We start from the raw sequence: 26,182 nt of genomic DNA, 5'->3' as shown, positions 1-26,182 counted from the left end.
ACACACACACACACACACACACACACACACACACACACACACACACACACACATACCCACACCCACACACACACACCCACACACACTCTGATATAACTGGGCTGGCAATAACTTTCACTACTGGACAAAAAGTAATCATCATATGACATGATGCTTGATACAAAGAAAAAAACAGAATATGTTATTATCACATTATCCACATCACATCACCTACGTCTTCGAGTTCTAATATTTCTATATTATTCTAGATTCTAGATTTTTTATTATAACTATAAAAAATCAGTTGATACATGGTGACATAATGTCAACGCACCTATAGACGTCCCGTTTCCTGCTCTGTTGAAATGTGTCCTCTCCACTCTGGCCAAAGGGAGCAGGGACTGATGAGCACGCTCTGATTGAGATCCTGGTGACGCGAAGCAACGAGGAAATCCAGGCCATGTGTGCCGCCTACCAGGAAGGTGAGGTACAGAGGGACACACAAACACATCACATATGAAGGATGGGAGCCATGATGGTTTAACCAGTTCTTTTTGGTTCGGTCCTATGTTTTAAGCGCCAATATTTAACATGAACTACAGTAATTTGGATATTTGTGTAGAAATCTCTCTTTTACAGTCAAACTAAATGTAAGGCTACAGCAGATTTTCTATTTACAGTGATTTCATAATTAAAGGATGGACACTACACTCTTTGCCCTCTGGGGGGAGTTCAAATCAAAGGCCTTTGTGCCAGATGTATACCAGAACCGTAAATGTACATAACACATTTCTAGAGACATAGACACCATTTCATTTTCATTTTAGTTTTTTCATTTTAGACACCATTTCTAATACATATAACATTAATAATGATATCATAGCCATATCACAGTGGAAAATACTCCCTGGTCCAGTACTGACATTGCAATTGATACCTTTCAGCCTATAAGAAGAGCCTAGAAGACGCCATCTCATCAGATACCTCCGGCCACTTCTGCAGGATCCTTGTATCCCTAGTTCAGGTATGGGCCAGATACACACACATTGCCTTTATTTACGACAGATAAAAGCCACATTACACAGAGCAAGGTGACAAACATTGTTGTGGTATGAATGTTTAGTCTCATTTTTTTTCATTAACCATCGACCATTAGCACAGCCTCTGCATATTGTATGCTGTGTGTGAGGCGTCAGTTGTGTCGGCCTCTCTATGGTAAACTCTGTGCTATTTTATTTTCACAGGGGGCACGAGAGAATGGGCTTGTGGATATAGACAGAGTGCATGAAGATGCACAGGTGAGTGTGAAATGTGATTCAAGTTTAGCCTTTTTTCCCACTGAACTCATAGCAATATTATATACTGTAAAGGTTTGAACTCATAGCAATGTTATATAAAGGTTTGAACTCATAGCAATATTATATAAAGGTTTGAACTCATAGCAATATTATATAAAGCAATATTATATAAAGGTTGGAACTCATAGCAATATTATATAAAGGTTTGATTTTTGTTTCCGTATGAGGACACAAATGGTTTGATATTTGTCGTTGCCAGGCGCTGGCCGATGCCTGTAATGACGAGTCTGATGACATGGTGGTGAAGTTCATGAGTATTCTGTGCACCAGGAGCTTCCGTCACCTGAAGAGAGGTAAGTCAGCCGCACACACACACACACACACACACACACACGCACACACACACACACACACACACACACACACACACACACACGTACACACACACACTCACACACACACACACACACACACACACGCCCGCACACACGCACACACACACACACACACACACACGCCAAACACACACACACACACACGCCAAACACACACACACACTTCAACCATGTGGTATGAAACACTGAACACTGACTTTGTATGGCATGAGTGTCCACTGTGAGCACCTTTACTGTAACTGCTGAGCTCTGCTGTGTGGCCCACAGTGTTCCAGGAGTTTGTTCTATGTACCAACAAAGACATCGAGCAGATCATCAAGAAACATATGTCAGGAGATGTCAAACAGGTCATGTATGCCATTGGTAAGCTATCCACATTTGACTTACAGTAATGGCTAGAAGGAATCAGTAGCAGAGAATGTTTAACATGAAAGGGCATGTCTGTCGATAAGTAGTGACCCTCTCTGCTTTTTGTTTCAGTGAGGAGTGTAAAGAACCAGCCCTCCTACTTGGCAGACCGCTTGTACAAAGCCATGAAGGTAAAGGCATTCTGCCTGCCTTTGGTCTTGTGTTTTTCTCTATTGACTGTGTGTCATGTTTTGAGCCGCACTACCGTGTCTCATGCCATGTCGTGTAAAACATGTCCTTTTGCTTCACTCCTCAGGGTTTGGGCACTGACGACAGGGCTCTCATTCGCATCATGGTGTCCAGGTGTGAGATTGACCTCTTCAACATTCGCAAAGAGTTCAAAGAGACGCACGACGCCTCCCTCCATGAATTCATCCAGGTAGAAGCGTTCGTCGTAAGTCGAGGTCTTCTTGCCCCTCTTGTCACCGCCGGTGATGATGATGATGATGATGATGATGATATGATGTGATATGCACTGATGTGTATATAGTGCATCAGATATGGCCCATGATGGTGGATTCACACATCCTCTTCTGCTTGGTTTGGAGAGGAAGAGATAGAACAACACGCTCCAGTGTGGTGCACTCAGCACAGCTGTTTAGGAATTTCCCCTGCATGCATGACTTCCTCTGTTAGCCTGCGTATGATCAGACCCTGGTGTATATGACAGGAAGTGTTCAATAACCTATAGACTTCGTGGTGGCGTTTGTTTGAAGAGAATTAATCCTGAGCATAACGTTATTTTCTTAATATATAATTTGCACCTACATGCAACATGTTTTACACGTACTAAATAATAAAAACTTCATATAATATTGCTAGTGCATGTTTATTACGGATTTTGTCATGTTAGCTGTAATTCTGTGACATTAATAGATATTGAACTTTAGCATTTTTGTAAGACTTTATTTGGGTAGTTTTTCTAATATCACTCTCTAGAATGACTATCAATTGACGTCATGAAAGCCTGCAATTATTCTCTCGGCACCTCTAATAAAAGTACTTCCTCTACTAACACTAACAAATCAACCTTACTGGTGAACTCTTCTGATAAGGCAATGAGTTATGACATCTTAGATGTTATGATTTCTGACCTTCTCATAACGACCACAATATTGTGCGTGTGCTGGGTGTTGTGTCTTGTTTCCTTGACTACCTGCCACTCTTTGCGTTTGTGCGTTTGCGTGGTTTGCTGCGCCTAAAGGTCACATTGCTTTACCGAGTTTCTTATGAATGAAAATGTGGTCCGCGTGTGAGCCCCCAAAAACAGTCACAGGATTGCGCAACCAAAGGCCAGAGAGCTCCATGAGGTCACAGCCAGCTCAGCCTCCCGTCTGGTGTTCCACTTTCGTTCGATTCATTTATCGACCTTCATCACAATTGCCATGTGTCAGCACACAGTAATCTCGGTCATTGCATCAATCTTGTTTATTTATAAATGCCTGTATTGGATTTTAAAATAGTCCCACTTCCTCTTTTCTGTCTCAGGGTGATACTTCTGGGGACTACCGCAAAACCCTTCTGATGCTCTGTGGTGGGGAAGACTAATGCTCTTGAAGTGAGTTACCCCAGCAACGACCGGCCACAGACACAGACGATCCCCACAAGCTTCCTGTGAATTGAGCACCACCCAGTGCTCTGGAGCGGAGGAAACTGAATGCCCACTATGTGACCCCCCCTACCACCACCACCTCCAGTGCTGCTGCCACTCTATGCCAAAGCTTATGACCTTTCACCCTTTGCACTTTCCCAGCGAGGCTACGTCCGCTCACTGTATCTGACCGTCCCTGTGTTGGAAAGGAACGCGGAATTGTTTTATTTTATTTTCCTTTTTTAATGAATACATGTGAACTTGGAGTTCCAAGTACAGCTGTTCTTGTAGTTATTGATATTGTTAGCCAGCTGTAGCCATCGAATAAAAGTGCTATCCTGAAATAAAAGGAAAACCTGTCAATGTCTTTCCTTTGTGTTATTTCAAGTAGTTATCATCCCTCTGCAGTAGTTTCCTTTCTTTTGTTTTGCGTCAGTATATCACTATTTGATTTGTCCCAGGATTTGCCAGGACGCTTTACTACCTATTCATTGACATGATTACATTTTCCAGAAAAGTTTTGCTGTTCTAGTGGAAACAACTCAAATAATACTTGTACTTTACAGAGAGAGAGAGAGATGAGAGAAAGAGAAAAAGCTCAGTGTGCCATTCACCTCCATTTTAGATGCCAATCGGCATGAAGAATTGTAATGCCCCCCTTTAATGATTAGCTCATTAGACATGGGCAGAGGAAATGAAGAGTGGCCTGTGGAAATTCCCCATTGTAATTTACGACTCTCTTTCATTATGAAACAGTTGAACACCAAGTCAACTGGTTTTTACGAGGGAACAATTGAAACTCTCTGCATGAGCTACAAAGGTATTATGTATTTCATGGATCATTATTCTCAATTGTGCAGCCAGGTTGTTAAGCTGGTGGGATCTGCTTCTGTGATCATAAATAGACAAATGAGTTTACGATTGAAGAGTATGTACAATCCTATCTCCACGAGCAACCACAGTCACATGATGACGGCAAAGTTCTGAGTTTCCGATAACTGAGGATGTTTTTGTTGATTTCATGAAGATGGACATTCACAGTCTGTCTTTTGTCCCTCATTCATGTGCCTCCCGCTCTATCCCACACCCATGTGCCTTTCCTTCCCCCCACCAAACACACACACACGCACGCACACACATACCACTTCATGGGAATATTGATGTTTATTCCTTACCAGCCCCCCCTCCAAAAAAACAACAAAACAAAAACAATTCCTGAATCTCTGGCGGCAATGGTAATGATGCCACTCAAACGGTCAGTTTTGACAGAATAGCCATAGCTCGCCGTGCCATTGCTCACTCTGATTTGGCTGCATGTGCGTGTGTGAGAGCAGCTGTTGTCAGGCCATCTTTGAGTTAAAAGAGGAAAGAAGAAAAAAAAACAAGAAAAAAAAAACAGTGAGGCTAGGAAATCCCCTGCAGTAGGCCAAACTGCGTCGCAACATCAGTAATGTGTGCATGAGATTTGCAGCCACAGTGCAGAACATCAGAGTAGCACAGTTCTTGACACTAGTTTAAATAAAAGTATTGGTTGATAATGATAATAATAATAATTATAGTCTTATGCAGACATGTGTTCTGTTTCTTGCCATGATCATATAATGATTACATTTCAAATGATATAGAATCAATGAATCACCAGAATCTTCACATGATTTTGACTATATAAAAATGATATTTATTCTAACTGTACATAATCATAGTTACTAAGAATCTTTTGCTTTAGTCTAGTTATTGTTGAGAGTTCCAGTCTCAGAGGAAAGTCATTATTGTAGTCATGCAATCTCATTGAATAATGTATGTGCATTTGTAGTTAAACAAATCAAAATAGAACTTGTTGTGTCCCACACTTTGTTGCCTCAGGCTGGGGAACTATAAGGGATGCAGGTGTGTAATGTACCAGTAGAGGTTTTACCTGAAGGGAAGTGGCAATGTCAAACTTTCTTTATTCAGTTTGACATTGTTTCATGTTTGTTTCACACTGTTTAATGCTACAATTAAGCAATACGAAAGTGTTTTATGGGAGAGAGATGCACTGGTTAACTCGTCCATGCCAGAAGATTTACATCTCTGCACTTATAAACACCAGAATATTTTTGTTCTGCCATTTAAGTCAGTACATTACAATTCGAATAGTATTTTTTGTTATTGCAGGGGATAAGCAATATAATTATACAAACTGTTGCTGTTTTCTGGTACCGTTTAACTAGAGCGAATCAACTTCTTGGACAGGCACCAGGTCCCCCCTTTTGAGCTGAAAATATCAGGGCCTTTCACTAAGTGGGAAATCCCCGACTATCTAAACACAGTGAATTCGCTTCCCCCCCAGCCACCAGTTTCCTTAAAAAACGCCTCTCGGACACAAGCTAAAGTGTGTAGGTGAGTGTGTTTGTTTTGCATTCTCATACAAAAAATGTGAGTAATTGTATAATGTATATTCATCCGATTTATTTTGTAGTTGCTGCAAATTGTCATTGTTTCTTAAATTTTAAAACTTCTTTTTATTTTTTGTGACAGACTGCACAACATGTGCAGTAATCTCAGAGGTTTTCTGTTTATAAAAAGGGTGAATGTGTGTCATCATCCATAGCCTAATGGTCTAATGAGTTTTGACTTACTTTAGGTCTGCCTCTGTTATCTTTTCACACTGTAAACCAGTATGGAGTTCTGTTGAGTTACTAGAACAGTGGCAATATTGGAGACCTGTGTAGGAACAATGTGTAGGCCTGACAGAGCTGTAATAGTGTACTGATATGAACATATGGATGTGAATACTCACATATGGCAGTATCGCCTTGATGATATCATAAATTAGTCCAGTTCTAAATTTTAGTTGGTATTAATTGCCTTAATGATATTCTAATTTAACTATGGGTTATAGTTCATATTGATTGTTAGATAAAGGCTATTTTTTTTATCATACAGTTTTTTTACGAAAAGATATCTTGATATTTTTGATTATCCAAAAATATTGGTCATGGGTCATTATTGAAATAAAAGGTACACAGGGTTAAGCTGCGCTTTGCTTCCTCTGGTGCGACAGTCAAGGTAAAAGTTCAGAACAACTGAGAAGGACTCTCATTAATGAAAGAAGGTATTTCATTATAATACACAGCTATACTCGCTGTGTTATAAGAGCATAAAATATTTCTAGGAGTCTGAGCAGCAATCGGTGCACTTTTGACACTCACTGTTGTCCTAATTCTGAAAAATTAATTAATTAATTAATAAAGAGACGGCACGCTTAATGTTATTTAGTTTTAGTCTGTAGGCCAAATAGCCTATATTTGTCAAAGGTTTATCACACAAAAATATACTTGGAAAATACAATAGGCTTACAATTAATTCATATCATGACAGTGGAAGTTATGACAGGAGCTGAGCTTACTTTGTCAGGCTGTATGCTGTATTAAACAGTTTAAGATGCTCAACAGCATGACATTAGGCCTATAGATTTGTTGAGCCTTTTGGCATGGTCTCCAGCATTTCATCACTGAAACATTTAAGGAAATGAGTCAGATAAATAAATTTTGTGGTAACATGCTCAGACAATTAATCTATTCAAGTAGGCTACATGTAAGTGCATGTCTAGACGGAGGGACAAGGACCACCAACGTATAACTTGGTTGGGAAATACAGTTATTTTTAGAAGAAAACAATAAAAAGTGCCTAGGCTACTATCATTAGGTTACCATTAGAACATTTCCCATAAGTTGGCCTAATTCAACTGAACAATAGACCTAACCTGTCAAAAAACAGTTCAACTCTAACAATTAATAAATCTGTTTTGACACTTTAACACTTGTCACTCAAAAAGAGCTGGTAATTTTTAACTATGTCTTTAAATATTAAAATAAGCAAACAGTATGAAGCTTGTGATTGGTTCATTGGGCTGTCAACCACGGCTGTTTACATCAAGTGTTAGGTGGAATTTCCCTGGTTACGACATGGACTTCCGCAAATTTTTGGACAAACGAAGATACTTCTCCGTCTGAAAGGTAGCTTGTCCCCTGTCTCGTTTGAATTGTAGCCTATGTCTATTTGTTTTAGACTACATCTAGAGGCAATTGTTTCTTTATGTTGACACAGTGATGGCTTGTATTGTGTGACTTGCTTTGTCGTAGGAAGTAAATGTGTAGTCAACAGCTGACCGAGGTAACGTTATTTAACATTAACGTTAACGTTTATGACTGGGTTATAGCACATCACCTGTTCAAGAAAATATCGTTAGCAATTTGGCAATAGCTAAATTAGCCAAATTCAGCTAACAGTAATTGCTAAATGTGCCAACCCCAAAGATTATGATTAGGGATAATTCTACGATATCTAGCATGGTTTGTCTCATCAGCTTATGTTAATGTTAATGTTGCGACCTAGTGTCCAACCATACCTGGCTGAAAAGTGGCTTGCCAACACACCAGATGGTTCGTGTTTATTATGTACATTTTGCATATAGCTAGCATATCTATCAAAGATTGCTATGATGGCTAGCTAGCTTGTATTGTCTAGTCACTGGAAACTGATTGCTAACGAATAGTCACCAGATTACACAGACTTATCTCCTGGCAATGACTGGTAACGTTTAGGACTAACGTTAATGTTTGTTAGCAGCTAGCTATGTATCGATAGCTTGCTGTACTTGTTAGCTAACGTTAGTGAAGTAACATTAACCAAGCTTGCTAGCTATCGGTTTTACATTCGTTTGTTTCTTGGAAAACTTATGTCAGTCGGCCGTGAAAATGAAAAAGAAACCACGATGTCTTGTTATGGCTAATTGGCAATGTAATCTTGTGTTGTCGCTAGTCACTGCCCTGACGTTACCTCTGCTGTGTTGGCGGCCCGTTGTCGTGACTATGTAGCATCTATTCATGTTTTGAGCTAATTCGTGGCAGTTGAGGTTGAGCTTGCCAGTTTTAAACTGCATGGAAGGCTGCAAGACTGCAGACAAAACCTTTCTGTTGGTCATCTTGTAGTGCTACTCTTGGCAAAGACTAAACAGAAGCCAGTAGAGTCTATGGCATTTCCTTTTGTATTGTTGTTTTGAATGACATTTGTATTGTAGCCGAGTTGCTTAGCAGGAACAGGGATGTTCTGAATGGACTTCCTTACCAGTAAGACACTGCGATAAGAAGAAACACAGTGACCCATATATGAATATGGCCGAAGTGTTTCAACAATATCTTTATGTGGGTGGAATCCCCCGCTATTCAAGGAGGACTGTGCCTGATTTTACTGCAGCTGACATGTCCATTCAAATCACCTGGTTTAAAATAGCAACTCAAAAATGCTCTGCAAGGGAGTCATTCAAATGTCAGGCTTTTGAATTGCAAAAGGTCAATGCATATGCGAGGTACACAGACAAAGATGTAATCGGTACCCAGAGGAGGTCGTAGCAGGCCTGGTGAACAATGTCATTTATCAGACCTTTAAATATGGAAAAACAAAAAATGAAAACATGTGAATGTTGGGCTACATTCCAACTGGTTCTGTGTCTCTCTGTGCCTCTCCCCCCCCCCCCTCTCTCTCCTTCTCTCTCTCCCTCCCTCCCTCTCTCTCTCTCTCTCTCTCTCTCTCTCTGTGTCTGTCTCTCTGCTTCAGGAGTGATGCTTGTTCAGTGTTGAGAAGGCGATGATGGAGGGAAAAGGCCCGTACCGAATTTACGACCCCGGTGGGAGCGAGTGCCAAGTCCGAGAAGAGAGCAACAGCGCGAGCGCCAGCAGCAGCTACAGGCAGCTGCTGGAGGAGAACAGTGTGCTACGGGAGCGCATGAAGGGGCTCAAGAGTCTCGGTGAGTAGCCAGAGCCCGAGTCATTTATCTACACATTTGGCCCCTACTGTATGTGTTAAATTGATGTCAGGTTTATTTTGGTGTGTTTGTCAGTGGCGTGACAGGTGGAAAGAGACGTGATGCTGTGCCAAGGAGATTTGGTTTCTAGGTAGAATATGTGTGGTGTGACACACACAGGGGAGAGTGAGGGGTCGAGGGGGCAGGGAGTTGGGTCATTTCATTCTAGAACTGACTCTGTCATGGATTATAGTGAGTTGTATTACTGTGGATTGGTATTACTGTGGAGGATGTTTTGTTGGTTTCGTGTCGGTACTGAGAGGTTGCATAGTGTTTTGCTTCCCTTTTCACATGTCAATTGTGGCATGATTAACATCTAATTTTGTCAGGCAGTGAGGTCATTTTTTTGCATCGTTGTCATTTGGGTGTGGTAAAGCCTTGATTAGAGCCATGGACGTATTTCAATAAGAGAAGTGATGAAATAAGGTGAGGGGATCTCAGTCATGTTAAGTCATCTTATATGACTTCCCTCTACTGTAGCACTCTTGGAATAAACGTGTATGATTGTAATAGCTATTATGCTTATGACTGTAAACAGTAGTGGTACAACTTAACTTTTTTTTTTGTGGTCAACATTTTTTATTAGAAAAGAATGAGACGTTACATTTACAGTCACATTTAACTTGAACATACACACCACAAACTACAGTACGACACTCAATACATAGCTCTGAGAGATAAAAGTGAGATAGTGAAGGAGATTAAAGATAGCAGTCACATTGTCAACATTAGCTAAGAAGTATACAGTTTAACTTAACAAGTGCCAAGTGAGGGGCGGTAGAGAGAGGTAGCCTAATAGTTCTCCGTTTTGATTATTTGTTATTCATTTTTAAAAGGCGCTATTTGAAACCGAAAAATGAGAGTACAAAGACTTGGCATCTAATTTTGGAACACAACTGGTGATGTGACCTTTTTAGGACGTGCCCCTGTCATATTTTTAAAAATGTGTCCCGACCAGTTCCTCATGTGGTACTGTGTGATCTGAGTGCAGAGAGTTTGATTGAAAGATTGTATGGGCGGTTCTGAGCTGCATGCCAGATGCAGACTGTGTTTTGTAATGGTACTTGCATCTCTGTCTATTATCCCTCCCATGCCTATGTTTCCCTCCCTCCCTCCATTCCTCACATCTGTATGCCTCCCTCTCTCTCCCTTTCTTTCTCTATTCCTTCATCCCCTTTCTTTCTTTCTTTCTTTCTTTCTTTCTTTCTTTCTCTCCCTTTCTTTCTCTATTCCTTCATCCCCTGTCTCTCTCTCTCTCTCTCTCTTTCTTTCCCCCCCCTCTGCTCCTCCCTTCCTCGCTCCCTCTGCACTCTGTCACTCCTCAGGAGATCTGCTGGAGGAGTCCCAGATGGAGGCGTCCAAGCTGAGGAAGAGGGTGGAGGAGCTTGTCAGGGACAACGAGGCTCTCAAGTCCTCCACCCCCAGCTTCGCGTCCAGCCTCTGCGTGGGGACCCCTGTCCAGACAGAGGTCCAGGGTGAGAACCATGGGCCAATGGCCTCTGACTTATTTCTTGACCTGTGTCTAGAGACTCTTGAGATTGCAAGGCATACTCTTGACATTACACCAATCCAGGGCAAGTAGCCTAATTAGTAAGTTTTGGGTACAAAGAAGTCCGCACACCCAGTGTGGCTCCCAAGAAGATATTTAATGACATGACGTTTCAGGGTAAGCCCTTGCTTAGATGTGAAAGCTCTTGGGATTACAAACCAAAAGCTTACAGTAGGTTAAGTGTTGGGGGGGGGGGGGGGGGGGGGGTGTATAAATTGTCCGTGTGATGGTATGGATTAAGTAGAGTCTGTCTTATTTCAAGTTTTTGATGGTAAGTTTTTTTTTTGTTGACATGTCTGCATTTCCTGATGACCTAATTTAAAACCAGGAAGCATCTTGAAATTATTGAAGAGGGATATCGTTTGGAATGTTTTGGTTTGTGGTTCGCTGCTGGGCTCTTCTGACGACTCTGTCTGTCGCTTTCTCCCTCTGTGTAAAATTCCCCTTAGGCCATGCCAAGCACCACGCTCATCTGAGTGCTGATTGCACAGAAACGCGGGAATGCATGACTGCAAAGGCTGTCCAATCAGACCTCAATGTGAGTGAATGCGTGCTTCCTCCCCATCCCATAATAACAGCACTGAATACATGCTACACGTACATGTGTTGTGCACCATTGCTCAATATTGTGCTTTTCGCAAACAGTGCATCAGCTAATCTTGTCTCCGGTTTGCGGAAAGGGTCTGTATCTACTAAAGAAAATCACTTCTAACTAATTGTGTGTGTGTGTGTGTGTGTGTGTGTGTGTGTGTGTGTGTGTGTGTGTGTGTGTGTGTGTGTGTGTGTGTGTGTGTGTGTTACAGGAAGTGTCTTCAGAGTTTGAGGTTGTGAATATGGAAGACCGCGGAGCTGTCACCACAGAAACTCAAGCGGTGCGTTCCAGTGTTTTATGGCTTCAGGGATATGTGGAAATTTTGGAACTTCCAGCAACTTTAGTTTTTCTCTTCTTGAAGGCTGAATCCTGCAGTTTGTCAACCACACACTATCTTTAATCACTGTCTTGATTCAGCTGCATTCTGGTTCATTAAGCATTGTCAATACAATATAGACCCTTTCAAGAGAGTTCCATTATCAGCATCATAGTTGGCCCCACAAGACTTCCTTTTTAACATTCCATATGTTATCTTAATGCAGAGGAAGTAGATTGGGACCCAAATAGAACGTTCAAGCATTGTTTTTGTTTTTATTGTTGAAAGGGTCTATAGTAAAACCTTAAAAATACATAGTACTTACACACTTAGCAAACTACAAAGTAACACATTTCTCATCCTGAGCAATACAATATAATAATACAATACAGTAACCTATTTCTCACCCTTCAATCACGTGTAGTGATAAGTTCCCAGTGCACTGTCCTCCTTGAATGGAAAATGAGAGTTCATAATGGTTCAGGTCAAGAGTGTAACCAAGGAGTGTGAAGTGGGTGCAGAGGTGCTTAGGTTTCGTTTCATCCCTAAGTTTTGCTTTCCCTACTTCATGGTTGTTGAGCAACAACAGGATCCAGCCGGTCAAGCTATCTCTACAGTGTTTGTCCTAAGCATGGATGACCGATGTTCCTCCTGCTTCTGAACACTACGTAATCTGTAGCCGTTTATGGGCGCTAGGGATGTAACGATTACCAGTGTAAAGGTAATCCACGATAAAAATGTTGGCGATAACAATTACTGTTTTCATTTCAAGTATCATAATTATCACAGTTGATTACCACGGTGTGGAAACTGTGTGTTTAATCCTTCGCAGCTTCATCTGAGCCTGCTTTTGACATAGCCCTGCCTGGTACAATGAAACAAAACTGGTACCCTACTGATTCTGTTGTCTTATTGATGGATTTAACCGCGATTCGGATTAGGTTACACCTGCTTTTAAAGGGACAACACACAATGCCATGGTAATGTTATGCTATGAATTAAGAATGTTCAGCTCAGCCAGGTTCGTTTGTGCAGTCAGAATGTAGGTCTGTGAATGTGAACGAAAAAATGCGCTTCACCATTAATAAGGTTTTGCCTATAGTTTTGTAATATAATAAACACTGTCACACATTTTGAAACTATTTCAGCTTGTGTAGGCCTATAAGTGCTTTCTGAACATATTGAACGCACTTTTAAAAATACTGCGATGATACTGAAAACCGTGATAATTTTGGTCACTATTACCGTGAGGTTACATTTTTCATACCGTTACATCCCTAATGGGCGCTAATTACGAACCTTGTTAGCATGGCTTCGGGCTATATCCTGCTTGTTTTCCTTATCAAGGCGGCTCATTTCGAAGTTGGTGACATGACACCTTTCTGCTATTGTGCCTGTCCAGATTGACTCAATAGGGAATCCACAGGATTAACATGAATAGAAACACATCATCGTGTTGAGTCATCATGGGAACGGCAGCCAGGCTAACTATAGCTGAACACACACACACACACACACAAACACACACACATACACACACACACTCTAACTCTAGGTCAGTTGGCAATATCTGAAATTCCTCTCTGTGTAATAGTTGGCTGTCTTAAGAAGCCCCATAGCACTGGCCTTAGTCAGGTGCGGTGACTACGAGGTGGATTTGGTGAGTCAGGGCAGGGAGGGGAGAGTCCGACTGGCTCGCCCACTGATCGTGCCGTCCTGGTGTTTCCCTCTCCAGGCCCCTGTTGTGGCCGCGTCGGCGTCGGCTTCAGTGCCTCACCTGCCCCAGGAGAACATGGAGCTGGCCAGCCAGCTGCAGCGTCTGGAGAGTTCCTTCAGTGTGTTCGCCGAGGAGTCCAACCCCAACCAGCTGCTCGCGCACCTGGGCCGCATGGCCGTCGAGTTCCACCACCTCTCCTCCAAGGTGCAGAAGAACGAGCAGAGGACCTCACTCCTTCAGGTAAGCCCCTTCCACACACACACACACACACACACACACACACACACACACACACACACACAGATATTTACACATACACCTACATACGCTCTGTTGACACGCTCCTAAGCTTCTTTGTTCTTCTCTTGTTTATTTTGCCTGTCATTTTATAGACTCTCTGTGAACAACTCCGGCAAGAAAATAACGAACTCCGAAAGAAAATGGAGGAAGATCTGCAGTACAGGAACCGGGACTTAGAGCAACTACGGTAAGTTAACCTTTTAGCATTTACCATGGAGAGCAAAATACCTGTTTTACCTGATACTTGACAAAAGAAAAAAATCCGTGGCAAGCAAAGTTTGAGACTTCCAAGAACAGAAAGCATTGAATTGCATCTCCTGTTTAGATAGTTTTGCTTTTGGTATTGCAGGGTCTTTCCATAGAAGGACCCCCCCCCACCCTACCCTCCATAAATCCCAAACCTACTTTTGTTCTAACTGACCTCTACGGGAATCTCAGTATTCGTTCAGCCCCTCTCTTGACTCACACTTTCGCGTTTTGCTCTGGCTCCCGTACGGACGTCCTCCCCAGGCAGGAGAACCTGAAGCTCAAAGAGCAGATCGCCGGAGGTGGACCGCCAGCGCCAGCACCAGCACCAGCGCACAAGCAGGAGGCCAGAGTGTCCGAACCCAAGGAGGAAGCGGCCAAAGAGGAACCGGCTAAAGCCAAGGTGGAGGTGACCATGACGCAGCAGGTGAACAACCAAACCCTGTGTCTCGGAAAGTCTATGACTAAGTACTATGTTCTCAAATCTTTATTCAGGGGGTAATTATATGACGGAACAAAGCAAGTTATGACTGTCCTACAAGTTGTACATTGATATATTAGAAACCAGGCTCAGGTTGGTAAATCAGTCATGATCTTAAGAGTTATACCCATGAGGGATTGTGATTTATTAGTTAAGTTATTGATATTAATCAAAAATTTGATATTTTAAATGATGCCCTGAGAAAGCAGTGCCAATTTACCTGTGGGTTCTTGAGATAGTCTTAAAGGGAGAATTGGTCATCATTCTCATCTCCTAAGTCAACTTGACCCCTAGCTACGTTGGGAAAACCATTAAACTCCCAACTCGCCCCTTTCCAGCTCCTTGTCATGTCTGTGTAATTTCCTCTTTTTTAGAATGAATAGTCGTAAGTTTCATAGTCCGGTCATTCATTGCTGACAAATGGAGTTTTGCTTTTTATTACTGTTCAGCTGTTGTGTAAGAATACATCTGAGTTGGCCAGATGTTGAAATAGTACTGTTTATGATTATAAAAAGTCACGGGAACTAAACTCCAAATAAATGTGGTAATTCAGTATCATCTATGTCCTAATGCCGGGACTGTTGGTCATAGTGGTGTTTACTAAGAGGAAGTGTCATGTTCTATCCAGACTGGGAAAGTGCTTGAGAAAACCCCAGCCAAGACCTGTGACCCAGAGGTGTACGAGAAGAGGATCAGGCTCCTGGAGAAGCAGAGGAAAGACGTAAGCTCTCTCCCTTCACTCACCCAGAGCCTCTTGTTGGGGACAGGGCAGCAGACAAGAAATACATATAGACGCATGCACCATGCATACATCATGCAGTCATGTACACATACACACACACACATACAAACACATGCAAACACACACACACACATACATACACACATACACACATACATACATGCACACACACACACACACACACACACATGCCCGTACTGTACTTCTATTCTGGGTGACTAAATCTGTACAACAAAGTATAATAAACATGCATCGTACAGTATCCAGGGTTCCCACGGGTCATGGAATTTCTGGAATATCACGGAATGGAATATTTTGTTGTAGCGGTTTAAAATGTACTTGCCAAAATACATTAATACAAATATTTCCACGCATGTATATCTGAATTTTAGCTTTACTGCATGCTTGAGTAGCCCAACATTGTTTATTCAATACCCATTTATTCATCACCCGCTCTAGAAAAGTTAAAGATTCTTGAATGCTACACGGCTACTCTGAAATCATCGGTCAGTTTATTGTAACAATCATTATATAGTAAGTCATGAAAATTCAGATTTTTTTGTCGGGAAAAGTCATGGAATTTTCCATTTGACTTGAGTGGAAAGTGTGCGTGGGAACCCTGCGTATCCATGCGTGGCCAACCGGTTGCTATGCTCTGTCCCCTTCTTATCTCAGGTGCTGGAGGTTAATAAACAATGGGATGTGCAGTGGACAGCCATGAAGACCCAGTTTGAACAGAAGGTAATATTTCCACGTGTGTGTGTGTGTGTGTGTGTGTGTGTGGTCCAGTAATGGAGTCCATTAGCGGAGACTAAAACAAGATTCATCTTAATGCTATAGCACCTGAACTATGTCCGTATTACTTTTGGATTGATTTATTTATTTTATTTTTGCATTGATTTCCTCTAAATGAGATTAGATTATCAAATTGGAAACTGGTCTGGTAAAGTGTGGGATTAAAACATTCTGAGATTCCTTTTTGCTTATGCGCTGGACCAGTCCTGTGGAAACCTCTGGTTCTCTTTGTGCTGGCGTTCTGGAGCAGCAGTAGAATAGGTGCCTGCCCATTGGTCTGCCCAGGTTCCGATCCGGAACCTGCCGTTGCAATTCCATGTCACTTGCTCAGCTTTTACTTTTGCACTGTGACTGCATTAGTTAGTCTCTCTCTCTCTCTCTCTCTCTCTCTCTCTCTCTCTCTCTCTCTCTCTCTCTCTCTCTCTCTCTCTCTCTCTCTCTCTCTCTCTCTCTCTCTCTCTCTCTCTCTCTCTCTCTCTCTCTCTCTCTCTCTCTCTCTCTCTCTCAGTCCTATATCTCTGTTCGTTTTGACAGCTTTTGAAAAAAAAAAAATATTGCAGAGGCCACATCCCTCCTGTCGCACCTCAAACAGAATTTCCCTCACCTCTCTGGTACCCGCCGACTTCCTGCCGTGGCGAGGGGGGGGCGGGGGGGTTATAGTGTGGGGGGAGCCCAAAGTTACGCAGCTCCAGGACTCTGCCGGCTCACTGCTGCTGCGGCGACTGCAACAAGAATGGCAGTGGTTTGCTGTCTCGAATGGGCCTGGAAGGGCTGAAAGTTTTTTTTTTTTTTGTGTGTATGTGTATCCGTACGCTGTCGCGTTGACGTCACACGGCCTGCGCGCACAAACACACCGACTGGAACAAAAATAAAATCCGGCCTTTGAACCTGTTTACTCGCGTCTTTGTTTCCAGACAGTGGCCTGACTCATTTGAAAACATGTTTTTTGCTTCTTCGAGGGTAGTATTACAAATAAGCCTAGTCAGCCTGACAGAAGTGTCTAAAGCCAATAGGGTCTTTCTCCGTGATACTGAGATTCACCACAGAAAGGTCAGTGTAGTACTCACTTATTCTGTGTGGCACAGAGTGACTATTACGCCACGTCCGGGCAAAACAATGAAATATCACTGTGACGGGATGAATCGAATGTATATCGTAAACCACCTGCGTCAGAGCAACAGGAAGCTTCAGATCATTAGATAATAGTCCTCACTACAGTATATTGGGAAATACAACAGTGTATACAGTGAAATTTTTTCTTCTCAAATACGTGTTTGTTAATCAGTAGGCAGCTTTTGCACAAGATGAGCAACCAGAAACTGTCAAACAGAAAATGTCAAAATGCGTCAAAATCCTCATTGATTCGACCCTATAACACACGAATCAATTTTGTCAAACGGCAAAGCATTTTCAAAAAGGTTTCTTGTAGCAGTATCTGTAGCCTCTTCTTTATATGTGTGTATCGTGTGTAGAAATAATCAACTGATAAGTCAGCAATCAGTCCATACGTCCATATGTGTTTCGTTGGTTGACTGTTTGTTGACTGTCCTCCTTCCTCCCAGATCACAGACCTGCGCCAGCGGCTTGCGGACTCCCAGAAGGCCGTGCTGGAGCTAGAGACGGAACGGGAGCAGAGGCAGCGCGACTACGACAAGAAGCTGCTGCTCGCCAAGTCAAAGATCGAGAATGTGCAGGTAAGTCCCCCCCCCCCCCCATACCTTCCCAGTTAGTGTGCGGTCAGGTCAGATAACCCCCTTGCCAGCCACTTGCCCCAGCAGAGGGGTATTTACACTCGTTTAGAATGATTGATGCTGTTATTTACCCCGTGGCCTTGGGGTGCTCCAGAAGCAAATCAGGTGCTCTGGTACTCACCTGAGACTCCCGTAAACAGAGCCCGTCGCCCCCTCGCATTAGGTAGCTGGCTCGGAAACCTTTCTTAGAAGGAAAGCCGATTCTGTAGTTTGGGCCGCAAGAATTAGCCTGGGGCCATCATCTGTCTATCTGCCTCTGTTATCACGGGAGGTGTTGACAGCCTGCTGTAGCACGACGCTCGCTGGCCTTTGGGGAAGACAAGTACGTGCGTGGCACAGTAGCTGGCATGAGCTCCACTGTTGGCACCTGGCATGTCCGCAGAATGTAAAAACAGGTCTTAAGCTCACTGAAGTAGCACTGCTACTGTTTCTAGGAAAGGTCTTCTGTCTTACCTGTTATATGGCTACATGTATATGGTTATATTTTGTGTTTGTGGGCTTGTTTCATGAACTTCTGCTCTCCTATTTACCCCATGACATATTAGAATAGTTGTTGTACCTTGAACAAACTCATTATGTTATGACTCATAACTTATCAAAGTATGATTTATTTGTGTGCATAAAAACGCTTCTCTGTAGATCACTCTTGATTGTGGTGTAAGTTATATGTGTGTAAGTTGATTTAGTCATTATGAATCATGACTATGCTTTGAGAATCACTGAAGTTAGACCCATGTTACAGTAGAATTTCACATGGTAGTTGTGTCTCGTAATAACTTTGTTGTATTTATCATACTGGTTTGTGCACTTCTTCTTACCTGTTTTTCACATGGTGCGTTTCCCAGTATCACTTCCATTGTGACAAGGACTCGGTGTTTTCCCTTTCCCACATGAGTCTCACCTGTACCGACTCCAGATCAGTTAGAGCAGTTGTGGTGGCGAACGTCCTCAAAACCTCTAAGAGACAGACAGAACTTTAGTAGTCTCGTTACCTAACACTTGATGTGCCTTTTTTTGAGTTATTGGGGATTTTATGATGTGAGGTTTCACTGCATTTGCATTCACTGACCACCGCGAGGCCTTTTATCACATCCTTTATATTCACGTGTGTTTCCAGTAAGTGTTTGAATATAGTCATTCGTATGATGCATAGAGGCAAATGAGGACCAATATTTTAAAGATGCTGTCCGCGATTCGGTTTTGGTCTCGAAAAAGGTAGTTGATATTGAGTTCAACGACGAGTCAAATTGGCCTGTACCCCTCCCTTCCTTGCCCCTGGGTTGGATTGTTTATAGCTTTCTAAAGGTGCTGCTTGCATGTCTGTACAGGCCACGTAAGTAAGTAAGTAAGTGTGTGTGTGTGTGTGTGTGTGTGGGTACAGGGTGAGAAGGAGTGTCTGACGTCGGAGACCTGTGAGCTGAAACAGAAGGTGCGCTACCTGCAGGACCAGCTGCTGCCGCTCACCAAGCAGCGGGAGTACCAGGAGAAAGAGATCCAGCGCCTGAACCGAGTTAGTTCAAGTTTAAGAAGCTACAATCAGAGAATTTCTTGTATTTTCCTTAAAAAAATGACACATCGATTATCAAAATAGTTGCCGATTAATTTAATAGTCGACAACTAATCGATTAATCATTGCAGCCCTAGATCCAGCGCCTGAACCGAGTTGGTGTATACACAAACACACACACACATACAGTTAGTCTTTGATATTGTCTATCATCTCTTCAGCAGTATTCTCATAACAAATGTTAATCAGTTTTAATGATCCTTTTCCTACTCGCATACAGTAGACTCGTACACAGATACAACACACACACACTAAAAATATCACTCATACATGAATCACTCACACACACTCCACATCCAATCAAAGTTCTGTCCTCAGAGGTGTCGTTACTTCTCAGTAGTGTTATTGTTTTATTGCTTTCTCTCTATGTTTGTCCTGAAGATTTGATTGATAACATTTAGAGAGCTCCAGCTGTCTTCTCTCTTGCATTTAGTGTCTGCCATCATCTTGGGACTGCCACTTACTGTACTGCTTTGTGTAATGAAGTCTGCTGTAAATGACTCGCTCAGTAAAAGTGTTTCATTGGCATTGTAAAACAATGAACTTCAGTCCTTTTCAGGCAATGATTGTTCAAATGTAACACGCATACAGGGGTTGTGACGTAGACAGTCTCTTGATCCTTTTAAGGGTAGTTCACTATACCAGTTTTAAACACTTTTCATAATTAAGTAGTTTTTAGTAAATAGTTCAGCAACTGTATAATCTAAATTGGAGTATATGTGCGTGTGTGTGTGTGTGCCTGCCTGTGTGTGTGGTGCGTGTGGTGCGTGTGTGTGTGTGTGTCTGTGTGCGTGTGTGTGTCTGTGTGCGTGTGTGTGTACACGTGTGTGTGTGTGTGTGTGTACACGTGTGTGTGTGTGTGTGTGTGTGTGCGTGTGTGTGCGTGCGTGTGTAAGCAGGCTCTGGAAGAAGCCCTAAACCTGCACTCGCCCTCTACGGCGCAGCAGCCAGGCATCCCCCTGGGTGACGGCGCCATGAACCTGCGCTACCAGGAAGCGCTCACACAGATAGCTGTGCTCAAGGAGCAGGTAAACGCCTCACCTCATCTCAGCTGTCATCTCAAATCAACAAACATAAATAAACAAAAACAAAAATAAGCACAAGCACAGCAATATATTCAACATTGAGCATATGAGACAGGTTGGTCAGGAGTGTGCCTCTTGTTCGTGTCACCGTAAGTCCATTATATTAGGGTCAGGGTAGTATTGAATTCTGTTCTGTTCAGCAGGGTTTCTGCGAGGGTCTAAAAAAGTCTAAAATGTAACAAAATAGATTTAAGAGTTTTTAAGACCTAAATCTCATAAGGAATATTATGCACTAGGTAAGAAATGTGTATAGGTAAGTTTTAAGTTTGTTGATGCTCATTTAACTACATTTGCATTTCTTGCAGCATAGCCTGTCGCTTTCAGTGTTGTAGCTCTTTCTCTCAACAGTGCAGCTATCACAATGTAGAAACACCTTCAAACTGGATTAGTTTGGAACTGATACAATTTCTATAGCCTGTATTAGTTTACTTTGCTTGTAATTTTGGGACTGATTTTTCTAAATATTTTTTGCTGGAAAGAGCATGAAGCTGGTCTTAAATTTCGTTCATTATTGCTTTTAAAAATGTCTTACGGTCTTACATTTGACTTATTGAAACCTGCAGAAACAATGATTCAGTGTAATTCTGGTTTTGAGAAATTTGGCAAGAGTTGGTTAGAGACAGGTGATTAGGTAATCCAAATATTTATCTCTGAGGTCAGATCATCAATTCTTGAAATATCAAGGAAATTAGTTGAAATATTAAAGTTGTACACTGCTCTTGGTAATATGTAATTTTTTTTGGCTGTTTATGCAAAGCATAGACATAACATTAACCAAAAATGTAAACGTGTAATGGAAAAGGGAGCGTAGCACATCTATTGTGGGTGAATGTTTCCCTCTGACTTACATTTTGCTGAATTGTATGTTTTTTCTTTTTTCTTTTTCTTTCAATTTTAGAAACCACACTGAGAAAAATCTGAATCTTGTTTTCTTTTTTGAGAGTGAGAACTGACAGCTCAAATGACGCAGACACAGCACGATTATGGCTTTTAAGGTTTTTTGTTCCATTGATAACATAAGTGTCAGCAAACCAAATGTTAATGAGGTTAAAGGCTGTTAAGGTGATGAGCATGGCCGACCCTGGCTAATCAGGCTGTAACCAGTGGGAGTGCATGCATGTTTACATTTGTCTGAAGAGGCTCATGTTATCGGCTCTCATTGTGACCCCTGTTCATTGTTGTTTGATGTAGGTGAAAATCTTCGAGGAGGACTTCAGGAAGGAGAGGAGTGACCGGGAGAGGATGAACGAGGAGAAGGAAGACTTGCGACGCCAAGTGGAAAGACTCCAGGGTCAGATGACCAATCTAACCAACCAGGTTGGTGCATGGATTTTTCTTTTTGTTTAAAAAAGAGGAACATAAATCCCCACGCCACCCCTCCTCCTCCCACTCCTCCGCCTCATCACCTAGGAGTGGCTCACACTTGAGCGGTTTCCTCACGCGTAATATCTGTTATGAGAGAATGACGATGAAATCCCCACCTGTAAATAGATCGGTATTTACAGTAAATATTGAAAATAGCTGCGGCTAACTCATGTTTCAGCCAACCATGTCACACCAATGACGATCAGCCAGTTTCAGTATCAGATGTTTATGTATGACGATATGTTGTGTGAAAAAGTTAATGTGTGTCGGTGTGAAAAAGTTAATGTGTGTGTGTGTGTGTGTGTGTGTGTGTGTGTGTGTGTGTGTGTATTTGTGTGTTTAAAGCTTCACCAAGCCCAGAATGAGTGTCAGAGAGAGAGATCTGAAAGATGTAAGCTGGAGAGACTGCAGATGCATCACAAGCAGGTACCGTGCAACTCTTACCTTGAACAACAGTGCCATCTTGTGACTGATGAAATAAAAAAAAAATCACCTTTTATCCTTGTAATAAAGCTTTGCAAACCTATATCCCTTTTTTACCATGTACCTCTGTTGACACGTTATGCCTGTCAGTATTGATTAAACTGTGTTGCATTTTCACATGTTAACTCAAATCTCCATGGTTACTAGACCGATAAGAAACAATTTCAAAACCATTACTCCACTTACTGACCACAACTTTTCCTCGGAACCTTGTAGGATGGGCAGCCAGAGCGACGCACCTCTGACCCCACCACTGGGGCGGCGGCGGCGGCGGCCAACGGACCCATGAGCCCCCCGTACTGCGGCCCGTTTGTGCAGGTGGGCCACCAGGGCCTGGAGGGCTGGCCAATCCACTTCCCTCCCCGCATGCCCAACCTCAGCACCGCACCCGGCCGAGACTTCCAGCCCGTCACCCCAGTAAGCACACACACACAACACACAACACACAACACACAACACACAACACACAACACACAACACACAACACACAACACACAACACACAACACACACCACACACACAGAGAGAAACAAACATGCAAAGACACACACATAATAACAGTGCAGCGTAACATACGTCATCGACACTTGTTTACCAAAGATATGCTCACTCTTGTTACATGATTATCACCTACAAAACACAAAACAGTGGTTGTTTTGCTCATCTGAAAAGATTTAATACCAACAACACACTTAGCAGCTGAGGTGCTTTCTCTGTCCTGCTGACGCTGGCTCTGGCTGTGTCTTGTTTCAGGGCTTCCCCTGGCAGTCCTCCTTCCCCCAGCCCAGAGGCAACCGAGGGCAGGCCGACACCGCGCGCCCTCCTCCCGAGAACACCGGTGAGCCAGCAACCAGCACCGCAGGCTGTATTGTGCAAAACATGATGTTGTGATATCAATCAATGTGATTAACACCACTGATGGGTTACTAAATTAATTATGCTGTATTGTTTACAAAAATAACATGTGTGATGTTTTACTAACTCAATTATGCTGTATTGTACACAAAACATTTGTGTCTGTACCTCTGATGTTTTAATAACTCAAGATTATATAATTTACAAGGTTATATAATGTCTGTGGAAAATATCCAAATCATAATTTCCCCTAGATTTTCTCAAAAATGACATTTTTGAAAGGCTCTGAAGTGTGTGACTGAAAGGTGACATGCCAATCATGCTGTGTGCTGACAGCACAGGGGGAGATGGTAGACGCCTGCTGTGGCCAAGTCTTTTGGAAGAGAAGGATTTAAAAAAAAAAAAAAATCACATTACAAGCCACAGAAGCAAGATTAAAGATTTTAAATCCAACCGATGCGGTTAAATCCAAATCTTAATGGAGCTGAAAGTATAGCTTTCATAGTATAGACTTTCTATTTTTGCCAGTGGTGTTGTAGGATTTGCTGCTGGTTTTCGCTCACTTGTTAACATGCCATATCAACTCAAAATGTGAAGAGAAATGCATCCAGGTAGAAGCAGAAATGTCTGCCAAGAGCAGACACAAGGACCTCATGCACATATTGACATGTGCCCTTTTCCTTTGTCATCAGAGGCCAGCGCATCGGGTTACGGAAAAAGGGATCGCCAGAACATCGACCCCGGGAAGCACTAATGGCAGTCATTCTGTCCCTGGGACGGTGCCCGGCTAGTAGCAGATGCAGTTTCATTTCAGTTGGCATGGTGTGGGTTTCAGAACTATAGGTTCCTACTGGATCGATATTCTATAGTAATGTTGTTTATACTTCAGTTTTATAAGCCTATTTGTGAGACACTGTTTTCCCTATCAAGAGTATATAGACATATTATTTGATTTTTTTTTCCTTTTTTTTTCCCGTTTTGATTTATTGAACTTCTACTAGTTATACCGTTTTAAATTATATGCGTTATTATATAATTCTATGCAGGAACCGATGGTTTTAAAGGATCAAAATAATTGTACCATCATAACTATTACCATAGCCAGTGAATGAGTGCTTCGTATAAATGAGATGTACATCATAAAATTGACATTAATGTAAATTGAGGACTATTGTTCATTTTCAGTTGGTATGTTGTGGTAGTCCGGAATAGAGTGAAGGGAAAGGTTCTATCCTTAATGGCATATACGGTGGCACTGGTGACGTTCTGCTGGAATGTTATTATCTGATGATTGGTTGCCAGTTTGTTACCGATTGTAATTTTGATGTTCATCCACTGAGTTAGTTTCATTTTATGTGCTTTAATTATTCAGAGATTTTTGTTTTCTTATTTGATCATATGGATGTGAATTACCAATGATTTATAATTATAATTATTATTTTTATTATTATTTATAATCTGTTTTTCCATAGACTATTGTTTCATTGTCCTAAGTAATGATGTTCTTTGTGTATCCATCAGTGTCTCCTCACTCTTGTATATTGTAGCTGTTGAAGGATTGCAGTAAAGTGTATGCATACGCGTGCAATGTGTACACGTGGAGTTAGAAACCGCAAACATTCTGCGTGAACGCAGTCTCCATTTCCCCCTCTGCCTTTGATTTGGAAGCCATAAAGGGATTTGAGCAGACAGGGGGTGCTGAGGTAGAGGTGGTCGTTTGAAGCCCATTACTCTGAGTGTTTCTGCTCTCATAGGAATGTGACATCCTCTATTACGTATTAGATCATGTAGACACGTGACACGGGACCTGCTCTGTGTGGCTCTGTCGATGCTAGAGCTTAACCACTAACCAACAGTAGCTAGTCTCACTATTAGGCATATCAATTGTTGCTCTGCAAGCTGTGCAAAACCTGTGGAAAGGCAAGAGTAAATGTGTTGGTGTATACATTGTACCGGTTTTGTTTTCCTCGGCTGAGAGTTTCTTGCTGTGTTACAAAAGACGCTGTGCGGTTTATATTAATGTACGTCCATCTCCACTTGCAAGTTGCCTTTTGTTGACATGTCATAAAGCCTCGCCTGTAAGAACGAGATCTCTTACCTCAAAACAGCTGATCAACTAGAGTCTATTCATGGCCTCATTATTACCTCCGAGAAATCTGGCGTTTCATAGACCCACTGTGCCGATGTCACAATGCCCTGGAGCATTGAAGGTAAACAGGATCAGTGTAACATAATAATTCCGCTCCTGCATATAAAAAATGATTTGCGTTTTCTGTGATTTCTGGAATTGCAGTGCAATTAGACTTGCTGTCAATATGGTATGACGTGTGTCCTGTAAATAAACACGAAAATGTCTAGATAGTTACCTTGGGAACACACGGTACTGAGTTTCAAGTCAACAGTCTTTATCAAAGTTGATCAAATTCCTTCTGATTTGCAAGTGGAAGGGTTGTCAGTTGAAATGCACTTTGAAATGTCTGCTTTCTTTACTGGTTTAGCTGTGATTTTGACTGGATTGTAGTTTTGTGCTTTTTGGAGTGAATCTTTTTCCCCCAGTAGGCGAAAGCACATCTTACTTATGTGAAACCCTTTTTGTATTTGACTAGCATAATAAATATATTCTAAATGTCTTTATATCGTACTTAAGTTAGTTGCCATTTAATATGCTTGTACTTGTTTTTAGCTATATGCTCATGCCACTGTCTAACATTACACCAAAGAAATATCAAATCATTAACAGATTTATCAATTTCCAACTTCTTGAACAAAATACTATTACTTTACCTTGAGTTGCGCTTCATAGTCTTCTCAGCTCATTCCAC

At 42.0% G+C, this 26,182-nt stretch overlaps 2 protein-coding genes across 6 annotated transcripts in view; both read left to right on the top strand.

The window, feature by feature from the left end:
* The window catches only part of anxa6 (annexin A6), a 20,129-nt gene extending 16,110 nt beyond the window's left edge, over positions 1 to 4,019 (top strand). Inside the window, exons 18-25 of one of the 2 annotated variants that reach the window (XM_076291671.1) lie at positions 371 to 461; positions 924 to 1,003; positions 1,224 to 1,277; positions 1,537 to 1,630; positions 1,940 to 2,035; positions 2,153 to 2,211; positions 2,337 to 2,459; positions 3,569 to 4,019. In XM_076291671.1, the coding sequence (XP_076147786.1) occupies positions 371 to 461; positions 924 to 1,003; positions 1,224 to 1,277; positions 1,537 to 1,630; positions 1,940 to 2,035; positions 2,153 to 2,211; positions 2,337 to 2,459; positions 3,569 to 3,628 (657 nt within the window). In that variant the 3' untranslated portion in view covers positions 3,629 to 4,019. Of the gene's footprint in view, positions 1 to 370; positions 462 to 923; positions 1,004 to 1,223; positions 1,278 to 1,536; positions 1,631 to 1,939; positions 2,036 to 2,152; positions 2,212 to 2,336; positions 2,475 to 3,568 lie in introns of both variants that reach the window. The other variant, XM_076291670.1, reaches the window with a different exon arrangement.
* Positions 4,020 to 5,980: 1,961 nt separating this feature from the next.
* On the top strand, positions 5,981 to 25,994 carry tnip1 (TNFAIP3 interacting protein 1). Of its 4 annotated transcripts, none has more exons than XM_076291665.1 (18): positions 5,981 to 6,050; positions 9,270 to 9,459; positions 10,842 to 10,991; positions 11,515 to 11,603; positions 11,869 to 11,937; positions 13,709 to 13,930; positions 14,083 to 14,177; positions 14,501 to 14,663; positions 15,346 to 15,438; positions 16,135 to 16,200; positions 17,817 to 17,948; positions 19,387 to 19,515; positions 20,469 to 20,600; positions 21,849 to 21,974; positions 22,368 to 22,448; positions 22,722 to 22,922; positions 23,259 to 23,343; positions 24,053 to 25,994. In XM_076291665.1, the coding sequence occupies exons 2-18, from the start codon at positions 9,300 to 9,302 to the stop codon at positions 24,112 to 24,114; spliced, it is 2,055 nt and encodes a 684-aa protein (XP_076147780.1). In that variant the 5' UTR covers positions 5,981 to 6,050; positions 9,270 to 9,299; the 3' UTR covers positions 24,115 to 25,994. The 4 variants fall into 4 exon arrangements, with proteins under 4 accessions (XP_076147780.1, XP_076147779.1, XP_076147782.1 ...); XM_076291664.1 differs by lacking the exon at positions 5,981 to 6,050 and adding an exon at positions 7,576 to 7,669; XM_076291667.1 differs by lacking the exon at positions 5,981 to 6,050 and adding an exon at positions 7,577 to 7,669 and having other exon boundaries at positions 20,472 to 20,600.
* The last annotated feature ends 188 nt before the right edge of the window (positions 25,995 to 26,182 follow it).

Source organism: Alosa pseudoharengus, unplaced genomic scaffold (genome assembly GCF_046254945.1).
Source record: "Alosa pseudoharengus isolate Yale_2024_CS ecotype anadromous, Long Island Sound unplaced genomic scaffold, YU_APseudo_1.1 YU_APseudo_1.1_scf_19, whole genome shotgun sequence".
NCBI classification, from domain to species: domain Eukaryota; kingdom Metazoa; phylum Chordata; class Actinopteri; order Clupeiformes; family Clupeidae; genus Alosa; species Alosa pseudoharengus.
The sequence above is the reverse complement of the archived record's forward strand: the minus strand, read 5'-3'. Positions and strand labels throughout refer to the sequence as shown.

Coding starts and splice junctions, on each gene's coding strand:
- tnip1 (XM_076291665.1), top strand. CDS start 9,300: ATGATGGAGGGAAAAGGCCCGTACCGAATTTACGACCCCGGTGGGAGC. Junction 17,949..19,386: donor CAAAGATCGAGAATGTGCAG/GTAAGTCCCCCC, acceptor GTGTGGGTACAG/GGTGAGAAGGAGTGTCTGAC. Junction 22,923..23,258: donor ACTTCCAGCCCGTCACCCCA/GTAAGCACACAC, acceptor GTCTTGTTTCAG/GGCTTCCCCTGGCAGTCCTC.